Raw genomic sequence first — 26772 nt, 5'->3', positions numbered from 1 at the left:
GACAGAAGAGTATTACTGAAGTTGGATTTTTACAACTAACATCCTATATTTTCATATTTTGTATATATTGTGAAGACAAAATTTAGTACGAATTGCTGTTAAATGATAACGTAACTACTTAAGTTGAGTAGTAACTAAAAATTTAGCACTTCATTCAATCATAAAACAACTTCAGGGATACAAGTCATACAACCCTATTACCTATAGTTAATTAGTAGTTACCATTCAACTATAGCAACAACCGTTTCGTAATATTTATATGTACAGATACTATATATGCTGATCTGGTTTTCCAGGAAGCTGGCATGGCTTAAGGATAGGATTCAAATAGTGGCATTAATGTACTTGCCCTCGACATCGCTGGCTTTCCTAGGGCATGAACCAGTATATAAATCATCGCGATCTCATCGACTCTACCTCTCTCTCACTTTCTCTCTGTTTCTCTCCCTCATCAGTTCTTCTCCATCAAATTAGAAGTCTGTCTGTCTGAGCCACCATGTACAAACTCATTGCAATTTCGGTGCTACTATGCGCTATCTGCCACACAAGTATATCCGCCCATACAGATGGTAATTTATCTCCTCCATCGCTCACTCATGCTTTTGCAAACTCCATTAATTTTTTTTCTCAGTGTTATCGTTCCATATGGATCAACAACGAATATATATCGCATTTATCTACTGCACGCGCCTAATTACTTTTGTGTTGGATGCTTGCGGTACAATTTGATATCGTCTTCTAATTAGTATAGTTAAGCTAGATATTTCTTAACACCTGCAAAATCAGATCGGCTGTAGCTAGCTTGATATCAATTAATGTTTTAAAAAACTCATCTCAAGACTCGCATGAGGCTTAAAAATTTAACATTACTTATATAACGTCTCTGTTTTTCGGTCTAAACAATAAGGTTTAAAAAGTTTACGACTTTCACATCTATAACTATGTTTTTGCTGTCTTTGGTCCTTAACTGAATGATCTTTGCTTTCATTACTGTTCAGAAAATATGAATGATAATCAAAAAGTATATTTCTGCTCCTCTAAGATATCGATTGATCGATCTCTTTCATATAAATCTTGTATGGCATACTAAACAAATTTCCAGCCATCGGGGGCAATCTTTCTTTTTGCATGCGATACGTTAATGACTAAAATATCCTTTCCCATAGCGACAATCACGTGAATAAAAGAATGGCATATATGTCATTTTTTAGCATGTTACGGGATTTGATTATGGCTGGCATTTGAAAGTTCGTTCTGGTCTGCTCATGTGCTTGGTTGTTGAATCCACACCTTTATTAAAATAGGGTCGCGGATTTTCTCCCTAGACAAAATCAATGAAGCTGTCCCAATTTTCGTTAATTACTTAATAATTTTTAAATAAGTACCTCTCATTCTTTAACTTGTATATACATCACACTCGTGTTGGAAAAGCAAACGAAAGATGAAATTAACCTGTAAAATGCCTGTAGTGTTATCTTTTTGATGGTGTAATAATTGGCAATTGCAAGAGTCCGGAATACCATGCATGTAACACACTTACACACCTAACTAGTTGAATTAGTCGGGGTTCATTGTTAGCCATGTTACAATTAAAGGTATGAACTAAACAAAATCAGTCATCACCATATCACATGGTATTAGTCGACACTCGACACTGCATGTTACCTTATCTGGCACTAACAAAGGCAAAGGTACTAATACAAATCTAATATAAATTCTATTTTGTTTTATTGACTTCACTTTAGTTTAGTTGTTGACATCCATTTGAATGTGTATGTCGGCTAGTGGTAAGAGAAAATATGCATGAGGTTAATTACTTGCCCAACTGATTTCAGGTCTATTACCAAATGGCAACTTCGAGTATGGCCCTAAACCGTCACAAATGAAAGGCACGGTCGTAACAGCACACGACTGCATTCCCAACTGGGAAACCTCAGGCTACGTTGAGTACATAAAATCCGGCCACAAGCAAGGTGACATGCTCCTGGTGGTTCCCGAAGGCGGCTACGCCGTCAGGCTCGGAAACGAGGCCTCCATCAAGCAGAAGATCAAGGTGACCAAGGGCGATTTCTATTCCATAACGTTCAGCGCAGCCCGGACTTGTGCACAGGAGGAGACATTGAACATTTCAGTCATCCCCAACCTTGAGAAAGAAAAGTTCGGTATATTGCCGGTTCAGACCATGTACAGCAGCACCGGGTGGGATTCATATGCTTGGGGATTTAAAGCTGATGCTGATGAGATTGAGCTAACCATCCATAACCCAGGAGTTGAGGAGGATCCGGCTTGTGGCCCTCTTATTGATGCGGTTGCATTGAAGGTCTTGCAGATTCCTAAACGAACTAGAGGTAAACTAATATATACTCGACAATATCCTTATCTGACATAAAGCTGAACTTTCTTTTACAATTCTCACAGGAAAGTAAATACAAAGCTTTGGTTTTTTGAACCATCATATATAGCTTGCGATAGTGTCAAACATGATGGAATACGATACAGATAGTTCTAGCTAGATCAATCACATTATTTTTTATTTTCTATTATTCAACATTACGTATTGACTTGGTTGTTTACATTTTGCAGCCAACCTGTTGAAGAATGGCAACTTCGAAGAAGGACCTTATGTGTTTCACAACACATCATGGGGAGTCCTCATTCCACCCCACATGGAAGATGACCACAGTCCACTACCAGGCTGGATCATTGAATCCCTCAAGGCCGTGAAATACATCGACTCCAAGCAATTCGCCGTCCCGGAAGGCCGAAGAGCCATCGAGCTCGTTGCCGGAAAAGAGAGCGCATTGGCCCAAGTGGTCTTCACCAAGCCCGGCAGGCGCTACGCCCTCACATTCTCCGTTGGTGACAGCAACAACGGCTGCGAAGGCTCTCTCGTTATTGAGGCATTTGCCGGCAAGGAGACTGTGAAGGTTCCCTACGCGTCCAAAGGCAAAGGAGGGTTCAAGAAGGCTAGGCTCCTCTTCACGGCCGTGTCGCCGCGCACACGTGTCATGTTTCTGAGCACGTTCTACACCATGTCGAGCGATCACACCGGCTCTCTCTGTGGTCCGGTGATCGATGATGTTAAGTTGCTTAGCATTCGCGGACGTCCTATTGTTTGATTGATTCTTACGGAGTTACGGGAGTTGGTAGTGAGAGATCAGGAACAAGATGATGAAAATGTGCTTGCTTTGCTCGAGCCCTTTAATTTAGCTGTTAATCAATCAATTAATTAGTTATATATACTATTAATAACTCAAACATATTTTGTCAACCAAAACGTTTATAAAATTGCATTCAAAACCTTGGACTATAATTTGATTTCAAATATTTTTTAATAATCGAGGGATAATTTAGTAAATATAAAAATAAGACAATAAAATAAAACGAATATATATTTTTCAAACCAATTAAGAATGAATTATAAAAGATATTACACTTGCATATTGTTGTGAAATTTTAATTAAAACTCGCAAGCGCACGAATCATCATTAGTATAGTGTGCAAGTATGAGGTCGTTCTAACTGGGGATTGAGAATCAATTTAATCCTAACTTAATTGATTAAAACTAAGAACATAGATTTTAGGTTTTCAAATAACAAATTATAAAAGAAACAAACAAGATAGAACCTAGGGTATTAGAATCAACCACTAACAATCATATTTATGTATTAATGCAACTAATGGATTATTTTGTCTCTCTAGATGACAATTCCAGTATCTAAGTCCAAGTACGGCATTTATACCATAGTTTTCTTTAAGTGAATGATACTTTCCAGGGACGGCAGATCTGCCTATATTTTAGCATGCAGTCTATCCAGGTACGGTATAAATTTAACATAAATGACTCATTATATTCTAGAAAACAAGAGAATCATGCAAACCATTACTTCAGGTATGACAATAATGTAATTCACAACTCTTAATCACAAGAAGCTAAGTTAAATTATATTGCAGGTACGCCTCAAATTCATCTTATAATTACTAAATGCAAATTCCTAAGGTGATCAATCAAAGAACTTAACATAAAACATCAATTCAAATAGTGACTAAGAATTCATCATAAAAAAAACTATAAGTTCATCAATAAAATATTAAACTACACAAACAATCATGATAGAGCATTATCTTAACTCTAGAGAAATGATTAACAAACTATAACTAAGAAAAACATAACAAAAACAATAAAAGAATGGAATGTGGAAGATAGATGGATGATCTCTGCTCCTTTGGCGTCTACATTGTGCTCTAGAGACCCACTCTCATATGAAATTCGTGCTTCTTTATATATGGAAGATTATTGCTCATTTTTTACTTCAGTTTCCTTGTAAGACTTGGTTTAAAACTCCTAACTTGATATGGAATGAGAAAACCTTGAAATATCTTTTGTAAAAGTAGGAATCCATGTACTCTTTGTATCTTCATCTGAATCATTGACCTTGATGTATTAAAATTGATGCATTTGTGCCATGAAACTTGAGTTCTCCATGAATGCTAGTGAACCCGGGTAGGTTTCAGCTCTGACCTCTCGTCACTCAAACGATCATAACGTCCTCTCAGAGTATCGAAATTAAGATCCGTAAAATCCTACAAAAAAATAGACATATATATCTTTCCAATGGTATAAGGCACATGATCTGATTTGGTCAGCAACTCTCACAGTAGCTTGGCAAAGTTGGACGCTCTGCACGGGCAGATTCTGATAATGAAGAATATAATCATCATTTAATCTTTGTTAGCTCATTTTAGCTTATTTTCTTCTCTCTTTGATACAAACCTAGAAACACACTAAAATAACATAAATCAATCATAAATTAGATAACTAAACAAATAAACTAATAATATGATGCATATAAAAATAGGATAATATGAGCACATCACATATCACATCATGTGAGTAAGCCTAGTACAATATAATACTTATATTATAGAGCGGTTTATTAAGATGTGTAATATGAGTGACATGATCGGTGTTAACGATACACCCCGTAAAGGGCTAAACATCGTGATTGCTCGCCTCGCACTTGGCTACCGTAGCCCTAAATCGCCACTTTATGGTCAAGTTAGGCCCAAAAGCTCAGTACATGCATTATTAGCCTTGTAGGGGCAGTTTGGTAATTTCAGTGACATCACCCTATTTGGCTATATAAATAGTCATCTCATCTCCACAAACAAGGTAAGCCTTCACTCTCACATTTTCTCCTACCTAACTCTACATGTTCATCTTTGTAGCTGACTTAGGTATCAGAGCGTTGAATGACGGCTAACTCGGTCTTCACCCCGTGACGCCGTGTGCTCATGGTTTGCAGGTGACGAAGTGCTATCTCGATTCGCCGGAATTCCCCAGCCAGAATCCCACTGTAACAGTTGGCGATAGAATGAGGGCCCTCAGTGGCTACACACATAGCTCACCTTGAGCAAATTTAGCACTGCCCAAATGTTTCTGGAAATTTTCTTCCCTAGCCACCCACTGTCTCATCTCCTCCTTCGTTTCACCACATACGTGTGTCATAAGCTTATATTCAGTTGATTTGGTCTCCTACACACAAATCGAGCTACTTCCTCCTTCCGGGTTTTCTAATTGGAGGAAAATATGAAAAGAGAGAAACTAGATATGGCATGTTCTCTCTCCTCCATGGCTAGTCTGTAGCCCACTGCACAGCTCACCACCTCCATGGCATGTTCTCTCTTATCTCGGCGAGTTGACCACGGCCTTGACGCCGCTTGCCGATGCTGAGAAATAGTTCATGCGCCGGTTACATAACAGTTTTCATTTTATTACTTGTGCTGGTCTCCTTAAATGATTATTGATTGCCCTTATTGGTTATTGTATGCTAAACGGTAAACCTCACGGTTACGCCACACGATAACGCCTTATGGCTAAAATCTAAAACGGTTATACCTAAAAGGCAGCACCATACAGCTATACACCTATGTGGGTCACTTGCGACATATCTCTATGTGTACTCCTTATGACTACGTTTCATGCCAAATTATATAATTGCCTTTATTCATATTTTTACATATGCTTACTTGACTTACTCTCTTTTGATGGTCACTTTATCCACGAGTTCTCACACTATCAATCATTCTACACGGGTTCTAACATCCACGATTTATTCTCTATGAGTTCTCGCACCCATAGTTTACGTCAAATCCATGGATGATCAGACTGCTAGTCGATCTCCGGACCAAGCACTAAGATCTTAGGTCATTTTCTATTCGCGGATGCCCCGACTGCTCTAGAAAGCCTCCGGGCCTAGGCACTGGGATCCCGGATACATCGCCAATTTGCGGATGCCACGACTGCTCTAGCAAGCCTCCGGGGCTAGGCGCTGGGATCTTGGATACATCGCCAATTCTCCACGGTTCCTAACACCCATAATTTATTCTCCATGGGTTCCAACATCCACGTATTCGCAAAGGGCTCCAACACCCACGTATTCGCCAAGGGTTCTAACACCCACGATTTTTGCTAAACCGGTCCAATGGATGCCCCGATTGCTAGCCAGCTTCGGGGCATAGCACTGGGATCCTAGGCCAGTCACCAATAAGCTCCAAACCCTCGGATGCCTAAACCGCTCTTGCTGGCCTCCGGGCCTAGACCTAGCATCCCGGGGACTCGCCAGAAAACTCCTGGGCCAGGATATTCCTCTTCGCTCCAAGCGAGTACGAACACTCCCCGGCCCGGTCCGGCTAGTACTTCGACACACCCGAGGTGACTCCCCGACATTCCCTAACAAAGACCAACTTAGCTTCAAAGGAACTACGGTTGGTTTGATCCCATGCATGGGTACGTAGGCACTCTAGCACTCACCTAGAGGCAACCACATGTCACACATCGCCATATGATCCCCCGAATCACGTTGCACATACTCATCATGCATCACATGCATACTCATCATGCATGCATCATGTGCATACCCATCACACCTCACTTATATGCTCATCATGCCTTGCCATCACATGTCCCACAGACATGGCACACGTCACACTCATCATCATATTATCCCTTTGGTCCTTTTCAATCCGTTGATTAGAGCTTGCGGCTACTAACCACGTGGCAGCCCTGGTCCTTGCATGGGGAATTTGGGGACTGGGGACCGGTAGTGTCGCCGTCGGTGCTCTGACACTTGTTTGGGCTCACACTCCCAATATTTTATTGGATAAAATCTCCACCCAACTTGATCGGGGATTTTGGGGATTTGTTAACAATACGCCCCGTAAAGGACTAAACATCGTGATTGCTCGCCTCGAACTTGGCTACCATAGCTCTAAATCGCCACTTTAGGGTACAACAAGGCCCAAAAGGCCACTACATACATTATTAGTCCTGCATGGGTAGTTTGGTAATTTCAGTGACCACACCATACTTGGCTCTATAAATAGACATCTCCTCTCTATAAACAAGGTAAGCCTCCACTCTCACCTCTTCTCCTACCTAACTCTACATGTTCATCTTTGTAGTTGAATTAGGCATCAGAGCGTTGAAAGCTGACTAGCCTGGTCTTCACCCCGTAACGCCATGTGCTCATGGTTTGTAGGTGACAGAGCGCTCTCTCGGTTCACTGGAATTTCCACGTTGAAATCCCGTTGTAACAATTGAGTTCTTATCTCTATATATGTATGCTTCCTTTGCTATCAAATGGAACGAGAGGTTCACCGACCAATAACAAAAGTTGCTATTTTTTGTAGACATAAGTGTCTACTTTGTTCATTTCATCTTATACATTATATTATACATATCACACACATTGTTGGAAAAATGGTCTCAAACCCATTTTAAAACCAAATTTTAATTAATTAATTAAAGTGTGTTTAACTTATAATTAGTTAAAAAGAAATATGAATATGAGTTATCCATAATAAGGACTACAAAATTATATGTTCACTTGTATAATTTGGTTAGTGGGTGAATAAGAAATTATTACCCAAAGATTACTACTTGGAATTGGAGAAAATCTTTGTCCCACATTGGAAAAGATAAATGTTGGAAAGACTTTATATGAAATCCCTTGGTCATGGATTATAAAAGTGTACTTTATACCCTCTCACGCACGCGCATGGAGAGGGGGCGTAAGGGAAACTCATGTATGCACATGCGACCTATGGACACATATGAAAACTCTTGAAAATATTGAAGATTGTAATAGATACGGATTCATTGCTTTGTGACTTATGTATGTTACAATGTCTTTTGATTTCCTGTAACAACCATCAAATTCATTGTAAATAGGCAATCCTCACTATATAAATAGCCACCTCATGTTCAGTCTAAATCATCCTAAACACAATCATCTCTTCTCTCTTAAAGTGTCTTAGCTCTTCCCTAGTTCGTTGAGATGAAGTTCTAGCTAGCAGTGCAGCTTCTAGAATTGTTTAGTCGTTATATCCTGGGAGACAAACACCAAGGATAGTATGTCTCGGCTACTTCATTCATTTTTCACTCATTTGGTATTTGATTAAAGATTATTTTTGATTTTTTTATCTTGTTCTTCGTTATTAGAATTTCAATTTTATTTATGTTTTAAAATTCTTTTATAATTCAATTATATGTGCAATATCCCAATATTTTCTAACACACATATCGTATATCACGATCGAATCACCACATGAAATTAAGAAGAAGATTAGAAGAGCATGTATGAGTACAGTATAACGTTGTTAATTAGCAGGTCCCAATAGAATTACGTACTAGTTTTTCTAACAAATAATTTTAAATCTCGATATACACTTAGTGAATGCTTGTTGCTTTGTGCACTTCTTACTGCCTAGTCGTTGATCTACGCGCCTGGTTAGTAAACCTTCATATGCTTCACTACGTTGAATATCACTGAATTTGTAGCTTTAATAGTTATGCTAGTTTGCACTAATACCACTCTGAAGGAGTCAATTGCCGTCTAATTCTTTTCTTAAATAATATACCAATATCATTAGTGATTAGTCTAACTCAATTGCAATTAAGATGCTCATTAGCAAAAGAAATTACACCATATAAATTTATGTACTAATTTTTTTATTTTTCTTTAATTTTATTTATTTATATAGTAAAATAGTAAAAAACAATATTTAAAAAATTTTAAAAGGAATATTGAATATTGAATAGGAACAAATTCTTTGTGCAACTATTGATTTTGATCTCTAACTGGTGAAAAGTGGCGGGTGTCCACTAACGGCCATTCCTGGCTCGGCTACGATAACGCAATTCCGGGAGGAGTCGGTAGTTGGGCACTGGATCCCTTCGGACCTGGAGAACGTGTGACGCTGGGTCGGGGTTTGGTGAACCAACGAGTCGCTCCTCTAGTTGAAGTATTTGGCCCCTTTTTCGTTGCCTATTTGTCCACATGCCATTTCTAAAAATTTGGTTTATAAGTTTGGAAATATCAAAAGAAAGAAAGGGGGATTTGTCTATTCGGTCCAAAAACAGGGGATACAACTTTTCCTCTGCAGGGGCCTTGTGCAGTAAACCCCCTACGGGCGGTCGTCCGTCGTCGTAAAGTAGTCCCCGCGATAGAAAATGTGTATCTACGTAATGTAATAACACAACTATTTTTTCTTTGAAAATTAAAAATGAAACAAAAAAGTGAAATAAAAAAGAGTTCAACTCTTCCTCACGGTCCATATCTAATTTTAGTAAGAGTTGGCTCATCATTGTTCATTATTATGTCTTTGTCTCATTGAACAGACCAAATCCCGCATACTTTTAGGGTATCCAACCGGAGTCGAACACATAATATCATAATAATGGTAGAAATTGAATCATTTTTTGTTTTGATATTCTATAACAAAATTCCATAAGTCTATGTATAATTTATCAATTCCTTTCCATCTGTTGCAAATTCCAATTTGAGTAAAAAAAAATTGTATTCCCTTGTTCATACATATTTCACACATTCCATATATTAGGTAAAATTTCATGTGATTCAGTAAACAAAATATAAATTCCATCATTGCTAGGCTCTCGGTCCCTACGATTTGATGAAGAATGAGCAAATAATGGGTTTTTGTCTATAAATGGGAAATTTTAAAAAATTCTTGGGGTGGAAATGAGGCAATATCTACAATACCCGGATTTAAAGATATAATTTAAAGGGTTTTATAGGTTCATTGATCAGGCTTAAAAAAGGAACTTTATAAGTTTCCAAAAAATGTAGATACATATCAAGAAATTGAATTTCAATTATATGGGGAAACATATCAATTGGTAGAACCATTGATAAAAGAAAGAGATGTTGTATATGAATCACTCACATATTCTTCAGAAAAGAGGAAGCAGCAGATTCGAAAGAAGGACCAATGACGATGAAAGAGGAGTCACTCTTCTTTGAAGATCGAGGAATATATCTGGAATTTTTATTTTATACATTGGAAGAATCCGTTTTTTTATTAATAGACTAGGACACGGTAATGGAATAACTGAAAGAAAGATATGTCACTGAAACAATCTGCTCTATCTCTATTTTATTTTAGGATTCCGAGAACGAGCCGGCACCAGTCCTACATTTTGTCTATGTGGACCGAGGATAAAGGGGGGGGCTCAGGGGGAGTTTCCTTTTTCTTATTTAAACCGGACCGGACTAAAATGACTAACCAATAAAGAAATGGCACTTAGGTTACCCTTGGGGAAATGCACCTGGTGCCGTAGCTAATCGAGTAGCTCTAGAAGCATGTGTACAAGCTCGGACCTTTGATCTCACAACTTTTCTTTGCGGATGATCTTATTGGGAGGCCTCTAAGCAACAAGCTTCCATCATAAATCCTATTGATTGTAGCTTTCTCCAGACCTCTGAGATAAGCATGAAAAAAAGGCTTGAATGGTACGATCCGAATGATTGTGAGCGACTCTGTAGCCCTAAAAAGGCATAGGGGTCGTGAACAAGGTTGGGTAGTAAGGGTTGGAGAAGGACAATAACTCATTCTTAAAACCAGCATTCTTAAGACCAAAGAGTCGAGTGTAAAAGGGGGAAAGTTCTTCGTTCATGGTTCTCATGTAGCTAGATCCTCTAGAACCAGAAGAATCATGAGTTAGAATGGTATTCCAACTCAGCACCCTTCCTTTTTTTTTGAGATTTTGAGAAAAGTTGCTATTTGGTGAACACAATACGATGAAAGTTGTAAGCTGTGTTCGGAGGGGGGGGGGGAGTTATTGTCTATCGTTGGCCTCTATGGTAGAATTAGTCGGGGTCCTAAGAGGCGGTAGTTTAGCCTGTGGTGGATGTCAACGGTTCGAGTCCGCTTATCTCCAACTCACGAATTTAGCGGATACAAAGCTATATGATAGCACCAAATTTTTCCGATTCGGCAGTTCGATCTATGCTATGATTTATCATTCATGGATGTTGATAAGATTCTTCCAAGGCTTTAATTTGAGTTCTTCCGATCCCGAGTCTCCATAAATGGGTATAACTGGTTAAGGTGACTGTAAAAAGGCGAAAGGGATTTGTCATTGTTTCAATTGAAAGTAATGATCCTCCCACTATTGGGAGGATCATTACTTTAACTAGTCCCCGTGTTCCTCAAATGGATCTCTTAGTTATTGAGAGGGTTGCCCAAACACAGTATATAAGGCGTACCCAGTAAAACTTACAAGTAACCCAGATAAAAAGAGTATTTTCTACGGTAGCACCATGAATACCGCATAACAGAGCAGCTTAGGGACTCTCGTGCCAAGCGGGAACTGCTCCAGTCCTTGAGCTCCCATTACTTAGAAAAAGTGAGCCACCTGAGTACAAGATATTATCATTACTGCCTGGACAATTAGACATCCAACCCGTAATCGCAACGACCCAATTGCAAACTTTTTTGTTTTCACACCAGGGGGCTAACAATATTTAGGTTATGAAAGAATATAAAAATAAATTTTTTTTTTGTATTTGAAAAAAAGAAACTTTGAGGTCCATAATATCGCCTATCCCAGTGAGTTTTATGGGCCCACCGGACCCGAAGCTTCTCACTTGTTTACCAACCACACATTGTCTAACCAATTCTCTCTCGATATGTTCTTCAAAAAATCCGATTCATGCGGATTCTTCCCCCAACTAATCGAGGGGGTAGGCATTATTGGTTGAGAGGACGTAATAAATTGGGGTTTATCAAGATTTATCATATTTTAGTTTAGTTTTAATTTTGATTTATGAAATTTCATTAAAAAAAGGAGTCTTTATGTCGCGTTATGGATCTCTCGGTTCGAGAAATAAAAATAAGAGGATCGAACCATTTCTTCATACTCTTTTTCAAATTTGAGCTGGAGTGGGTAAAACAGTACTCATTATGGAATTCATCAACAACATTGCCAAAGCTCACGGGGTTCCAAAGATTTTAAATTTGTTGGCGAAGAATAGCGTTATGTGCTTCACGCTCTTCATTTTTCTTTTCGAGTCGGAAAATTTCAATAAGGTGAAAAGCAAGGATATGGCCCTATAGCTCAGAGGATTAGAGCATTTCTTCGAACAAAAGAAGATTATGTAAACACTTACTCGAAAATATCACTTATCATATTCCATTGTAGAAGACACAATTTTTTTGTTAAAATGTAAACTTAATAAAAAAAACATTAAAATGTCCTTATTCAAACCGCCTTGTAATCTTCAACCAATTCCAAAAGAGGGAATGCAGGGATAGGAATAAGAATTATAGTACCATTGGAAAAAGGGGCATCTGTGGGAACATCTCTAGCAGATGGCGGGCCTCCACTTTTCTTTTCATTAAATAAAACGGCCAAATTAAGACCTTGTTAAAAAGGCAAAAAAGGGCTGTCATGTCACTTAGAAAGGTTCCTTTGGTACTATTATGTGTGCCTTGGACTAGTGAAGTCATTTATTGATCGGGAAGAATACCAGGTCAGCGAAAACTGATTCTTGAACCATTTCACGCTCATGTCACGTCGAGGTCTAGTTTCGGCGAACGAATAATCATTGAGTCTTCCTCTTTTTGGATAACACATACAAAGAGACCCGCCAATAAATAGTTAAGTAATTAGTATACTACTTCGACAACGCTTTTTTGCCTTCTCTTCGCTTTGGGCCGCCTTTGGCGCCTTTAAGAAAGGTTACTTGTTCTCTCAAGTTTGTAATAAGAGAATACAGACTTTCTCATACAAATCATGCAACACTCATGCCTTCCTGCTTTTGTGTTAAGTTTATTTATTTTTTAAATAAATGATTTTCTACAAAAGGGTTTTTAAGTGAACGTGTCATAATTTATTATTCCTAATATTTTAGTTTTTATTATTTTTTAAGACGAATAAACAAATTCTATTTTCTCACCTATTTACTACGGCGACGAAGAATCAAATTATTACTATATTTATTCTTTTTTCTACTTCTTTCAAGTGTCGGATAACCCCAAGGGGTTACGGGGTTTTTTTTTCTACCAATTGGGGCCCTCCCTTCACTTGGAGATGGGGAATAGACGAAATTTCTATAGAACCCATTTTACTGACAGGATTTATCACAACTTTAGCTACTTTAGCGGCTTGGCCCGTTACTCGAGATTCCCGACTATTCCATTTCCTAATGTTAGCAATCCGCTTAAATGCCCTTATTTTACAGCGGGTCAGTATTTAGTTCTTTCATCCCGCAGGTCCTTCGAGTCACTTCATCCACTATGGATATTGAGTTACCGTGGTTGTGTCGCTTTAGCATTTTTCGTTTAAAAAGCCATTTCTACTAAAATTTAACAATGCTTAGCTTAAGTCGACTAACCGGACCCCGGGTTTCCTTTTGAGAAAGAAAAGGAGCGATCTTGTAGTTCTTGGTCTATGAAGATGTGTTGTTAGGTGCTCCGTTTTATTTTCCCATTGAGGCCGAACCTAAACCTGTACTCAAGAAATAGTTGTCCATATACTGATAAGGGGTGTATGGATTCTCGAGAAGAGATGCCGAAATTAACTAAGTTGGTAGATTATCTAAATGACCTCGAAGCGAGGGGCTCAGAATCTGAGACCTTTGTTGAGTTGAAGGGGAAGGTTAGATTACGCCCACCGCTCGCGCGGTTGCTTCCCTCTAGGCGGAACACTCCCCTACAGATGCATTTTTACATCCCACAGCTTCGGCATATCGCTTAGCCCCGTTCATCTTCGTTTTCACTGCACCTCAGATTTCTCTTTATCTTTAAAGAACTAAAGAGTAGAAATTACAAAATAGAAAATAACCATTTGCTGTGATACAGTCTCTCCTTTTTTTTGGGTATAGTCTCTCCTTATTAAGTAGGAGATGGTGAGTTCGACTTAAAAAGAAAAAATCTAACATTTGAGTTCAAGTTTAGATGTTTAATACCTATACGACTATACTCTAATAACTCAAACATAGTTTGTTAACTAAAACGCATGTGAAAATACAATACCTTCATACCTTATATTAATTTAAAATAACTTTTAATATTTAAGGGGCACTCTGGTAAAAACGAAAATGAGGCAATAAAATAAAATAAAATCTTATTTTTCAATCTATTAACCACCTTATCATCAGTCCATCACTAATCATCCAATGATTTAGGTAACCTCCCGGCCACTATTTCCATACTTCTGGAAACGAAAAAAAAAGAAAGAAAGTGAATTACCAAAAAGAAAATAGTAAAATTCGAAATGCCAACACTAGCTACGTGGCGCCATTTTACACGAGCAACGTGGCCCCCTCCTCACCGGTTCTAAAAAGCAGAACACCCATTAAAGCGCGCGAACAGACCAAACGGTTCAAACTCCCTCTTCCATTTCCCAACTCCCGTCTTCTCTCTCTTTCCTCCCACCCAAAACCCGAAAATGTCAACCGGGTCGGGTTCCCTAATCTGGTTCCGCAAGGGCCTGAGGATTCACGACAACCCTGCTCTTATGCACGCCTCCAAGTCCTCCAATTTCCTCTACCCTGTCTTCGTTATCGACCCGCACTACATGAAGCCCGACCCAACCGCGCCCTCGCCCGGGTCCTCCAGGGCTGGGCTGACCCGAATCCGCTTCCTCCTCGAGAGCCTGGTCGATTTGGATTTGAGCCTCAAGAAGCTCGGGTCCAGATTGTTGGTTCTCAAAGGCGAACCCAGTGACGTCATCGTTCGTTGCCTCAAAGAGGTAACCTAAGACCCTCCATTTATTTGATTATTCCCTAATTTAATTTTCAATTTAAGATTTTTAATTGAGATTTTAGGGTTTTGGGTTTTGATTAGTTGTGTGGTTGAACAGTGGGATGTGAAAAAGCTTTGCTTTGAGTATGATACTGATCCCTATTACCAAGCTCTTGATGTTAAAATCAAGGTATGCATATATGAAGCTCACATTATTCATTTCTACAATCAGAAATTAAATAATGTATGTTATATTATTGATTATATATATGTATGCATGTATCGTGTATGCATAAATGTACAAGTGCTATAGAGAATGTGTTTTGATTATAGATATTTGGGGTTTGTTTGTTTTGGAAGGGTTTCGCATCCGCGGATGGGATTGAGGTTTTCAGTCCTGTGAGCCATACGCTGTTCAATCCAGCGGAGATTATACAGAAGGTGAGGTCTTGTTGAACTGATTTGATAGTGATTTTGTGATGGAGGGTTTTTGTTGTATGATTGTTTGATTGATGGATGGATGATTTACTTGGTGGTATGAAAGAATGGAGGAAGGCCGCCTTTGAGTTATCAGTCTTTTTTGAAGCTTGCTGGGGAGCCTTCGTGGATGTCGTCGAGTCTTTCTATGACGCTTTCTTTGTTACCTCCTGTTGGGAATGTTGGGAATTGTGAGGTTTCAGAAGTTCCAACTGTTGAAGAACTTGGTTATGAAGACGCTCAACAGGTCTGCTTGAATGTTTTGTTTTTCTCTTATCAGTATTGTTTAATTTCTTTATCATAACTTATGACATTATGCAGGAAGAATTTTCTCCTTTTAGAGGTGGCGAGTCAGAAGCCTTGAAGAGGTTAAGAGAATCAATTGAAAAAAAGGTGCAATGCAGAATTTCATTGTGAAGCCTTATTGCTAGTAGTCTGTGACTGTTCATCTGACTCTAAATGTTATATCATAACATATATTGAAATTAAAAGCGTCACCCAAATAAATCTCTGTATTTCAGAAGTTGCACTTCATAGTTATTATTAATTATGATTTTAGTGTAATCTGTTTTTACTGTTTAAACTAGAAATTCACTGAATTGCTCTTTCTTAATGAAACTGAGTTTGTTGGTTGGTAAATTAACTATTATAAATAATAATTGCGATATGAAATTTTGTTCTCCAATTGTGGGAATTCGTTTTTGAGTATATGGTTTGTAAAATTTATTTATTTTCTTGTCAAAATGGTAGTCCATTAGCTAATTCAAGGACATGTGCATGTATGGCATCATGCTCTCTCTCTCTCTCTCTCTCTCTCTCGTAAATTAGCACTGTTTTTAATTTGGTTGACCATGGTTTGTGCTTCACTTCAAATTTAATAGGATGTCGTCTTGGTATGTACATTAATCAGTTCTTTATTGGTGTGCAGGAGTGGGTGGCAAACTTTGAGAAACCTAAGGGTGATCCATCTGCATTTTTAAAGCCAGCAACAACTGTTTTATCTCCATATTTGAAAGTGAGTTTAAATTAAAGAAGAGCTTAATATACAACACATATCCTCTTCTTTGATGAATTTCAAAGAATCACAGTTTTTCACAACATCCCTAAATGCATGTTTTTTTGGTTAAACCATCTTGTTGTCCTTTTTGTAGTTTGGTTGTCTCTCTTCTAGATACTTCTACACATGCCTTCAAGATGTTCAGAAAAATGTCAAAAAGCATACATTACCCCCAGTATCTCTTGTTGGGCAGGTGAGTCAGCCTTAATTAGTTACATTGTTTCTTGCAATTTTTTACTTTGAATTCTATAATATGAAAGATCATTTCAATCTGCAGTTACTGTGGCGAGATTTTTTCTACACTGCGGCATATGGCACTCCTAATTTTAACCAGATGCGTGGAAACAGGATATGCAAGCAGGTAAAACTTATGGCTTAAGTTAGGTTAACACCCCATATTTTGATATTTCTGAGAACTTTTCCTTACCCTAGGATACTCTTTTTAGAAAGCTGATTACAAAACTTAAAAATTCTGATTACCTGTTATAAGGACTGTAATTTTAAGCAGTAGATCAATATAAATATAACTTTAAGCACTGCCAGTTCCGTATCTCTGACAAAATTTACATAACTGAACTGGCAACTCTTTCATAACTGCTCACTGTTGTAGATACCTTGGAAGGATGATGATAAATTGCTGGCAGCTTGGAGGGAGGCTAGAACAGGATACCCTTGGATTGATGCTATTATGACTCAGGTGAGGGCTGTGGCATGACTGACAGCTTCCTTCTTCAACATGGATACATTATATCAGATGTTTTTATTTCTTCTAAGTAAATGATTATATTGATTTTTTTATATAAAATAACTAGTCTGCATCTTTATACATATATGATCTTATTCTCATACTGTCCATGTTCGCTGTTGTAGCTCCGCAAATGGGGCTGGATGCACCATTTAGCACGACACTCCGTCGCATGTTTTTTAACTCGTGGTGATATGGTAGGATTTCAGTACTCTTCTGTGTTAGCAATGTTTTCCTTTTGTTGCTCAAGTCTTTTCTTACACTAATGGTTTCTGCTGATAGTTTGTTCACTGGGAAAAAGGACGTGACGTTTTTGAGAGACTTCTGATTGATTCAGATTGGGCAATTAATAATGGAAACTGGCTATGGCTATCATGCTCATCATTTTTCTACCAGGTGTGAAAATGTCCATCCAATTTTTGCAAACTTCCATAGAGTTGAGTCATGATAACTCGTTGGCATCACAGCCATAAAGTTATATAATAGTTTTGGTAGAGTAGAGGATAGATAGCTGATTGTCATTGATCTAAACATTCTGTTCATTGGCAATTTTCCATAGGCTATAATACCGAAAGTTATGATTAATTTTTCTATTATCTCATTTGAGATATTAGGGTGAGCTTTCTTGGTTTGGAACTGTGTGATAGATGTTATTAAGCCTGGCTGGTGTAGATTACAGTTTTACAATTTGGTTCTTCTTAGAAAGTTATGAAGTAGGCTTCTATCAGTTTCATGTAATACTTTACATTATTGACTTTCATTATGACCAGTATAATCGTATCTACTCCCCGATTTCGTTTGGAAAGAAGTATGACCCAAATGGTGATTACATTAGACATTTTCTCCCTGTACTTAAAGGTACGTTGTACTTCCTTCCATTTCATCATATTCTTTCGGCTGAATAATGTTCTTGTTGGAAATGTATAACCAAATTGTATCGGACAGATATGCCAAAGCAGTATATATATGTGCCATGGAGAGCTCCTCTGAGCATTCAGAAAAAAGCAAAGTGCATAATTGGAAGAGATTACCCAGAGCCAGGTCAGTTCTGTGACTTATCAGTATTTATTAACTCAACTCACAATGAATAGCAATGTTTGCGTGCCTTATACTCTACTGCAGTATAAATTATCCTGTGATCTTCATTCTCTGGATCATATGCAGTATTATTGGATTTTGAGGGATGAGAGGTGAAATTTTGGTCTTGTGGGAATCAGTGAAAGATGTGAATTCTATAATATCACTTTCAATGTGATTTCCGTTCGTTTGTTATGGGGACTGGGGATAAAATCATTTTATCCACCTGATAAAGAGTGTCTGAATATGTCATGCTAGTAGTTTCCTTACTTTCTTCCAATACTATTTCAGTGGTTTGTCATGATTCTGCAAGCAAAGAGTGTAAGAAGAAAATGGCGGAAGCATACGCATTGAACCAGAAGTTGACCGGCTTGGTGAGTGAAGAAGATCTTATAAACTTGAGAAGAAAACAGGAGGAAGACAAAATGCCTGTGGTAAAGAATAAACGGCAAAGAAAGCTGACTGATGGGTTTATAGTACCGCAGACACCTAGCTAGTTGCAGGAATAGATGAACTAGTTGTAGCTGCTTTCCCTCCTCTCATTGCTGAAAGCTATAGTACAATTCTGATCACCAGTTCTTGATATTTCCTATAACTCACTATATGCACTTATGCAGCACTTGTGCAGATCTAACAGCTGCTCCCTTAACCTTTGAACTCAGGTTCGGCAGACCATTCTAGGAAAGCCTTCCTGACCCCTGTCTTGTATTTCATCAGTCATGTGTAACACTTTGCAGCTTATGCACCGGATTTACTTCAAACCCTTTCATTGGTCTGATAATTGGAGCAAGCTTAAGAGTTAGGAGTTAGGAGTTAGGATGCAGGATATGTAAATGGCGCTGTAATATTAATTGTAGTTTTATTGTATACTTAATGTGTTCATCTTTCAGCTCCCCAAGTGTTACGATTTTCGTTCAATTTTCTTATAAATGTGTGAGAGTTGGTGATTTACTGATCACCTGAAATTTAGATACCAAAAAAATGAAAGTACAAAATTACTCAAAACATAATATACTTTTTGACAGTTGCATTTGATCTAGCAGCACAAGTCTCCTCCTCTCTGTACATGGGAGGTTACAAACTCGTAGTATTTAAGCTATTTGTTTGGTAAAAAAGAAACATACCTATCAGGTCATTCTTCTACATTGTAGGGAGAGAACTTTTCTTTACATATTTGTAAACCTGGGTCCTGAGAATCATCATTGGAACTGAATGTTCATCAGAATTGACCCCTTTCGTGGGTAAATTATTTTGACTAGAAACAGTAAAGAGGGAAGGGGTACAAAATTTAATTTAATTTCCAGTGGCTGAGGTTGACAAATTCCACACGTGCAGACCCCATCTGTCACGTGCGAGGTGAAACCCCTAACATAACCCCAAATTGTGCTGGGCCTCGCCACCATGTCTCTCAGACCCTCTTGACTCTCCCCATTTCCATTTTCTCTGATCGATCGCCCATCTCGTCTCTATAAATCTCGACCAACCCACGGTGGGTGACCTGAGATCACATCTAAGGACAGAGAGAGAGAAAGAGAGAGAATCGTCCCAACACCACCACCGTAACCATGTGGCGGAGAATCCTCTCTTCTGCTCAGCTCAGAACCCTAGCCCTAGCCACCTCCTCCACCGCCGCCGCCGCCGTTACTGCTTCCTCCGCCGCCGATCGCTTCCTCCTCGCCAAGTCCCTTCCTCGCTTCTTCAGCGCCACCACTCCTTCTGGTACAATCGCCTGTTTTCAAATCCCTAATTCAATCTCTGATCTTTATAATTTTTGCTGATTTGGGTATTGGATTTGGTTGCAGTGGACACTGCGTTGAAGAAGAAGGTTGAGGAGATAATGCCCATCGCCACCGGCCACGAGCTTGAGGAGCTTGCCGCCGAAGTTCAGGTGACCTTTTCGTTTTCCGAGTTTCGCTTCTGTATTTGAGTTTAGGTTTGTTTATGAATTGATTTGAAGATACTGTGTTTATTTTGGAATTCAAGATTTCGGAATTGAAGTTGTGACTGGATGTGTTCAATTATATGCTTGTTTTAATGGCTCAATGCGATTATCTGATTTACGATTTTTTAACTTTCTCAGGGAAAGGATATTCTGGAAATCAACCACCCCGTAGGTCCTTTCGGCACAAAGGTCAGTTTGATATCAAGTTTTTAGTAAATATGATTCTCTAGTTTATTACTGCTTGAAAGTTAATTCATCTAGCTTTCTGCTGTGCAATTTTAGGGCGTGTTAGAATTGATTTAATGTGAAAAGCTGATCAATTTTTTTGATGACTCTTCTGAGATATTAAGGGAGATTGGTATGGTGTCTTGCATATTTTTTGTACAGCTTCTTTCTGCTTGAAATATGCAATGACTTGAAAACTGTGAAAAACAAATCAGAGTAGTTACAAGCAGGCCATCATAAATTGAAGATACAGAGCGTGATGATCTAATATTTTAATAAATCGTTTAAAATTATATTTGAGCGTGATAGATTAAGGTTTAACAATTATATTTGAGCATGATGTATGATAATTTTCATAGTGCTGGGTGATGTCGTTGGTAATTCTCTTCGGTTCTGGTTTTGTGGCTGAACCGGCCACCAGGTGTTCTGGGCGTATTGGCTGGTCCTGTTTGGCTTTAAACTAGTTCAAGAAACTACACTATATGGTTACTCTGATGTAGGTAGATTTTAGGTTTTGAAAAGTATCCCCCATACTAGTGTTGATGATTAAATACACTTACAAGTGACAAGTGTAATTATAAGTTAACAGTTTAGGGACACTGTTGTATCATGTAATTGCTTGTTAGAAATGAGCTTATGAGCAACAAATAGGTTTTGGGTGATAGATTAAATTGGTTGCAAGGTGGTTAAATTAGTACGTGATCAATTTTTTTGTTCCATTGATTTCTCTTTTGGTAATTTGATTCGCCTCAGACTTATTTCCATCAAATCTGTTTTCTTTGTGGGGCTTCCAAGAATATGATGCTTATCATCAGATGCTATTCTGTTTGAGTCTCATGGTTGATTCTTTCATTATTTTTCCACGCAATCATAACGGGACCAAAGAGACAGGAATAATGATACTGTTGAGGGTGTTGCATGGGTGGTGTTGCTCTCTTAAAGTTGATTTATAGTCTTACTCTGAGGACTGCTTAACCAAACCTCTTAATAGAACTGTTTCATTTTAATAAATCCTTTCTTTTTTCTTATAAAACATGTTCTTAGTTCTCTCTGTGGCTGGTAGAAAGTTATCTGCTTTTGGTTTGTTGAGTCCTTAATCATTTTATACTCATTTCCTTTCCCTCTGTTTTAATTATGAGAAGATGTGAAATTCTAAATTTATCTGTGCTTTGGCCTATAGGAAGAACCTGCAATCGTGAAGTCCTATTACAGCAAGAGAATAGTTGGATGCCCGGGTGGTGAAGGCGGTGGGTATTTCTTGTCTTTATAGTTTCTTTTATCCTTTTGCTTCTACATGTATGCTTGTTCACTGATGTATATGATACACAAAAGATCTAGTAAATGATGTCCGTAACTCCATATGGTCTTTTCCCCCTGGTATTTGGATTGCAGAGGATGAACATGATGTTGTGTGGTTTTGGCTGGAGAAGGGCAAGCCACATGAATGCCCAGTCTGCACACAGTACTTTGAGGTAAGTGCGGTTTAACATGATTTCTCATAGCTCCCTCATGGGTTGGATGTGATTATATCCCCCCCCCCCCCCACCCCCCGGAATGAAATTTTTTGTCTTAAACTGCATTTTGATTCAATTATATATGTTTTTACTTGAGCCCATACATGCATATGTGCGAATGACTTCAATTAGATGACAGCCTTGGTTATAGCCTTAGTTAGTTAACCTAGCGGTATCCATTACCTGAGTTCCATATGCCCATGGTTGACACTAAATAAGCTGTTCCAATACTTTGGATCGTAATCTACATTATCGATATGCTAAAGATTGTAGGGTTTATTTCCACTACTCGGAGTCAACTCTTATAGGTGTATAGATTAGCCAGGGTTTATATTATTAACATGTTAAAAATCCCAGTGTTCGATCATTTGGTGGTTTACGTACTTCGCCTGTTCCACCTAATGTATTTCATTTGATACTTACAGCTTGAAGTGGTTGGACCCGGAGGATCTCCAGACCACTCAGATGATCATCACTAAGTGCAGCCTGAAATTATTCAGATGGAATAAAGTCAGGAGAGAAATATCCAGTATATGCTGCAACATTGACTTTGAAAATTTGAAAAGCCTTTTCTTTTTTTGTTTGGTTGGTTTGACCTAGTTTTTTTTGTGGCTGTTGCTTTTGCAACATCTGAGATAGAGCCTCTGTGATAATTAGACACAGGGTGGTTACCTTTCGGAATTGTGGATCTTGTAAGGACAACCTTCTACGCTTGCCAAATAAACGATAGGTGCTACTTGATTCTTTTCCTTATACGGGGAACCTTTGTCTATTTCACTTCCTAAACTCAAGATAGTACTGCTTTCACCATCATCAAATAAAGAAGAAAGTTTTGGCTGTAGAAACAGTAGTTAGTTTGTCCCATAATACTGCAGCACTGCTTCAATTGCGACCCCAATCTTAAGAACCATCTCACTAGCGAGTCGCTTACACTAATTAGATAATAGTCCCTGGAGGAGCCCTAGCCCTTTCAATTAGGAATAGAACGATGATCATGACATGCAAACGTAAATGTTTGTATCTTGTAATTATGGTGTAACACTACGTACGTACAGCTAGCTCAAAACCAGAAACAATATCAAATGTACATGGCCAGTCTTTTATCATGCACGCAGTCATAAAAATTTCTATATAAATAGAATATGCTATTAACTCGGTCGGGGATATGATTCATAATTTACTGTTTCATAAGTGAGTTTATAATAGGCTAATTATATTAAAAATAGCGTGATGGTGAAGACTTTCTAATTTCACTAAAATCATTTAGAATGAGAAGTCAGAGTCCAAACAGGACTTGTAGACAGTGGAGCAACTCCACTATTATAAAAGCACACCTTCTATATTTGGAGACCCTCTCAGCACATTGATCTTTACTTCGGCTTAGGGCTGTCAATTTCGATACGACCCGATAACACGACTCGAAACCCGCACGAAATAAAATAAATTGAACCCGCACGATTAAAAAACGGATCAGCGGCGGGTCAACCCGCCATGACCAATTAATAAACGGGTCAACGTTGGATTAACCCGCTAACACGAAATGAACCCGCATGACACGTTTAATAAAAGAGTCGAACTAAATTCTATATAAAATACGAGTACACAAGCTATTTAAAATGATAATATTATATGTATATAAAGGTTTAGTAAGTTTTTCTCATTTTGAACTAGAATTTTGGGTAATACAATGAATTTTTTTATTTAATTATTGTTTTAGTTAGTCATCTTATCTAAAATGACAAATATATTTAGTAAATGGGTTAAACGGGTTGGAAACGGGTAACCCGTTTAATAAATAGGTTGAGTTTGAGTTTAAATTTTTGACACGATTATCAAATGGGTTGAGTTTTTGAGTTTACATTTTATAACACGCGAGATACATTGACCCGACACGAATCCAACCCGACACGACCCATTGATAGCCCTACTTCTGCTGCAGAAACTTGACAAGGTATGGTGGGGGCGGATCCTATTCGAGGGGATGCTCAAGCATCCCAAGCCAAAAAAAATGCTAGTATTAAATTTTTTTATTTAAAAGACAAGTATCCCCTACACCCTCCCACACTGAATCACCTCACCCATATCCACATCTACACTCACCCACACTCAATCACCACTCACCCACACTTAATCACCTCACCCACCCCACTCTCTCAGCCTCTCCAATTTCACAAAGACAACATATTTTTTTTTCTCTCCATCTCGTCGTCTTCTCCCCTCTCATTCTTCCCCAAAATTAAAGCCCTAAGCCTCTAACCCTAAAATTAAAGCTCTACACTCCACTAATGAGTTAGGTGGCAGTGGAGAGAATCGCAACAAAAATTAAGAAATAGAGAGGTGAGTTCTTAATTTTTCAATCTCTTTTTTATTTTCTCTTTTAAGAGAGATTTTAAATACACACCCCAAATATCTTAATACACACCCATACTTAATACACCACTTATTTCAATTCTCATTCAAATATTTTTACTAAATACACCACATAAAAAACCTAAAATACCCTTGAATTAAAAAATCACAAAATACGTCATTATTTGGATATATAATGCTACTTTTAACAGTGATTAGTATATATATATATATATATTAATATCGTATAGATGTTCATATCAATTCTTATTTGTTCTTACGAATCATTATAGATTGTAATTGTTTTTTTATCAAATTCTTTAACCATAAAAATGATAAACAACATGAAGTATATATATATATATATATATATATATATATAAGAGAAATGGATGAATTGATTGTTTCAAGAAGATGAACATTTCTTTGTTAAGAATATATGAAGATGAAATTTAATGAATGATGAAAAATCATAATTCTTTTTCATGAATTACTTTGTTTGAAACTCTAAAAATAGAAATGATCTTTTTCGGTGAAATTAAGAAATAAATTGATTGTCTGAATCTCCCACTTAATTTTCCATAAAAATATATACTAATTTAAATTTCCCTGTAATTTTCTTATTTTAATTTTTTCTAAAAATAAATTCTTAGTTTTGATAATTTAATTTGTTTTTAATTTTCTGAATTATTATATGTACCTATTTTGGTCATTCAACATACATGCAAAATGTTATTTGAATTATTGAATGATAGGGGTGTGTATCAAGAGTTTATGAGTGTGTATTTAAAACTTCTCTTTTATTTTTTTGCGAAGAAATGAAATTGGGGATTTGGGGGTTTTAGATTTTTGGCCAAGTTGAGATTTTTATTGAATTCAAGTGTTGGGTGTTGTTTGGATTTCGACTCTTTAACTTCAATTTAGGGTTTGCTTCAACATCTTTCCAACTGATTGTGGATACTCATATTAATATTTTTGATTGTTGAATTTGGCTAATTAGTGTATCCATTGGACCCCGTTGCTGCAATATTTCTGAAAAGAAGTGAAGAAGGAAGGTTTTTCCATCCACTGATTCCACGACATCGGTTACATATGTTTTACTGCTTGGAGGTAATCATTATGCTTTCTTCATCTAATGAACTTAATTAATTGTTTTTGATATATGAATTAATGGAATAAAATTCTAGATTTTTGTTGTAGGGAAATGGAATTGTCTACTCATCTCATTGATAATCCCTTTTATATATGGGTCAAGATTACAATAAGAATAAATAGTAATTATAATGGTAATTAAAGCTACATAATGGTGATTGGTCTGGTACATCCGTTGACCATAAACGTCATTAACTTATTTAGTTATTTACTTTAACGAATGCACACTAATGATGTTTTTCCTTCAACACTCCCCCTTGTGCCGAGTTGAAGATATAATGGTGCATAAGGTGTTGCCTCATTAAAAACCTTGCCAAGTAAAAAAACCCAATGGGAGAAAATAAAACCTTGGTCGAAGGGGAAAAGAGCACAACACACCTATTACATTTAAGATTAACATATATGTGCTAGACTCCCCCTGATGTCTGCACCTCCCCCTGATCTTTACATTAATCATATGAGCTTTGATAACTTTTGAATATTTAATGATGCATCTTATTTGGTACGTATTTTCTTACGCCAAATATACAACGATGTGAATAAAATTCATTCTCATTATGTCATTTTTTCTTTTCTTTATAGGGACTATAAACCTAAACCTTTATGTATTGTTGTTGCATGGGCGCTAAGCTATACAACGAATGAGATGTCAAGTCAAATATATTGTGTTAAGTGAAATAATGCGTCTTTGCACTTGTATAGGGAATCACATTTCCCAACACTTATTCGTCATCTTTCAGTTAGACGAAAACAGATCTATCTTTAAAGACTTCGACTTATCATGAGAGTTATGGAAGCCTCACTTTTAACCTTTAGGTGCTTTAAAGCCGATTGATGGTTAATCATCAATATTACAGTCCCCAAGATCCATTTTGAGACTGTGTCTTCCCAATAATATTTTTCATTCTTGACTTAGGATTTATAATGGCGACATCTTTTTAGTTCATCAAAAGACTATGCAAATCTATATCGAATACACAATGACATAATTCTTCTCATCCCTATTTCGAAACAAGTATTTACTTCGTGCATGTTTCAATTCTTTTTGTAGCGTAACGTGGTCTAGTACCATTTATTGGGTGAATAAAGTTTTTTTTATGACTTTCATGTATATCTCTTAATTTCGATCCCACATAGAGATATCTTGTTACAACATTCATAAGCTGCATTTATCAGTTTTTCG

The 26772-nt window shown here is 37.5% G+C and overlaps 3 protein-coding genes across 5 annotated transcripts; all 3 read left to right on the top strand.

The window, feature by feature from the left end:
• The first annotated feature begins 443 nt into the window (after positions 1–443).
• LOC126799093 (uncharacterized) lies at positions 444–3174 on the top strand. The gene is made up of 3 exons (XM_050526213.1): positions 444–569; positions 1836–2348; positions 2584–3174. Exons 1-3 carry the CDS (start codon positions 497–499, stop codon positions 3117–3119), a joined length of 1122 nt encoding a protein of 373 aa, XP_050382170.1. The 5' UTR covers positions 444–496; the 3' UTR covers positions 3120–3174.
• An 11546-nt stretch (positions 3175–14720) lies between these two features.
• On the top strand, positions 14721–19108 carry LOC126799089 ((6-4)DNA photolyase). The gene is made up of 14 exons (XM_050526206.1): positions 14721–15058; positions 15170–15241; positions 15412–15492; positions 15596–15775; positions 15850–15921; positions 16457–16543; positions 16680–16778; positions 16863–16946; positions 17196–17282; positions 17456–17527; positions 17613–17726; positions 18101–18188; positions 18276–18371; positions 18699–19108. The coding sequence occupies exons 1-14, from the start codon at positions 14756–14758 to the stop codon at positions 18902–18904; spliced, it is 1641 nt and encodes a 546-aa protein (XP_050382163.1). The 5' UTR covers positions 14721–14755; the 3' UTR covers positions 18905–19108.
• Positions 19109–19820: 712 nt separating this feature from the next.
• LOC126799098 (cytochrome c oxidase subunit 5b-2, mitochondrial-like) lies at positions 19821–25932 on the top strand. Of its 3 annotated transcripts, XM_050526219.1 has the most exons (7): positions 19821–20126; positions 20210–20295; positions 20488–20538; positions 21755–21821; positions 21967–22046; positions 22514–22610; positions 25923–25932. In XM_050526219.1, exons 1-6 carry the CDS (start codon positions 19973–19975, stop codon positions 22565–22567), a joined length of 492 nt encoding a protein of 163 aa, XP_050382176.1. In that variant the 5' UTR covers positions 19821–19972; the 3' UTR covers positions 22568–22610; positions 25923–25932. The 3 variants fall into 3 exon arrangements, with proteins under 3 accessions (XP_050382176.1, XP_050382177.1, XP_050382175.1); XM_050526220.1 differs by lacking the exon at positions 25923–25932 and having other exon boundaries at positions 19821–20122; positions 20209–20295; positions 22514–22841; XM_050526218.1 differs by lacking the exon at positions 25923–25932 and having other exon boundaries at positions 22514–22841.
• The last annotated feature ends 840 nt before the right edge of the window (positions 25933–26772 follow it).

The sequence above is a fragment of the Argentina anserina genome, chromosome 6, assembly GCF_933775445.1.
Source record: "Argentina anserina chromosome 6, drPotAnse1.1, whole genome shotgun sequence".
Classification (NCBI taxonomy): domain Eukaryota; kingdom Viridiplantae; phylum Streptophyta; class Magnoliopsida; order Rosales; family Rosaceae; genus Argentina; species Argentina anserina.
This window is presented reverse-complemented; position numbering and strand designations above follow the sequence as displayed.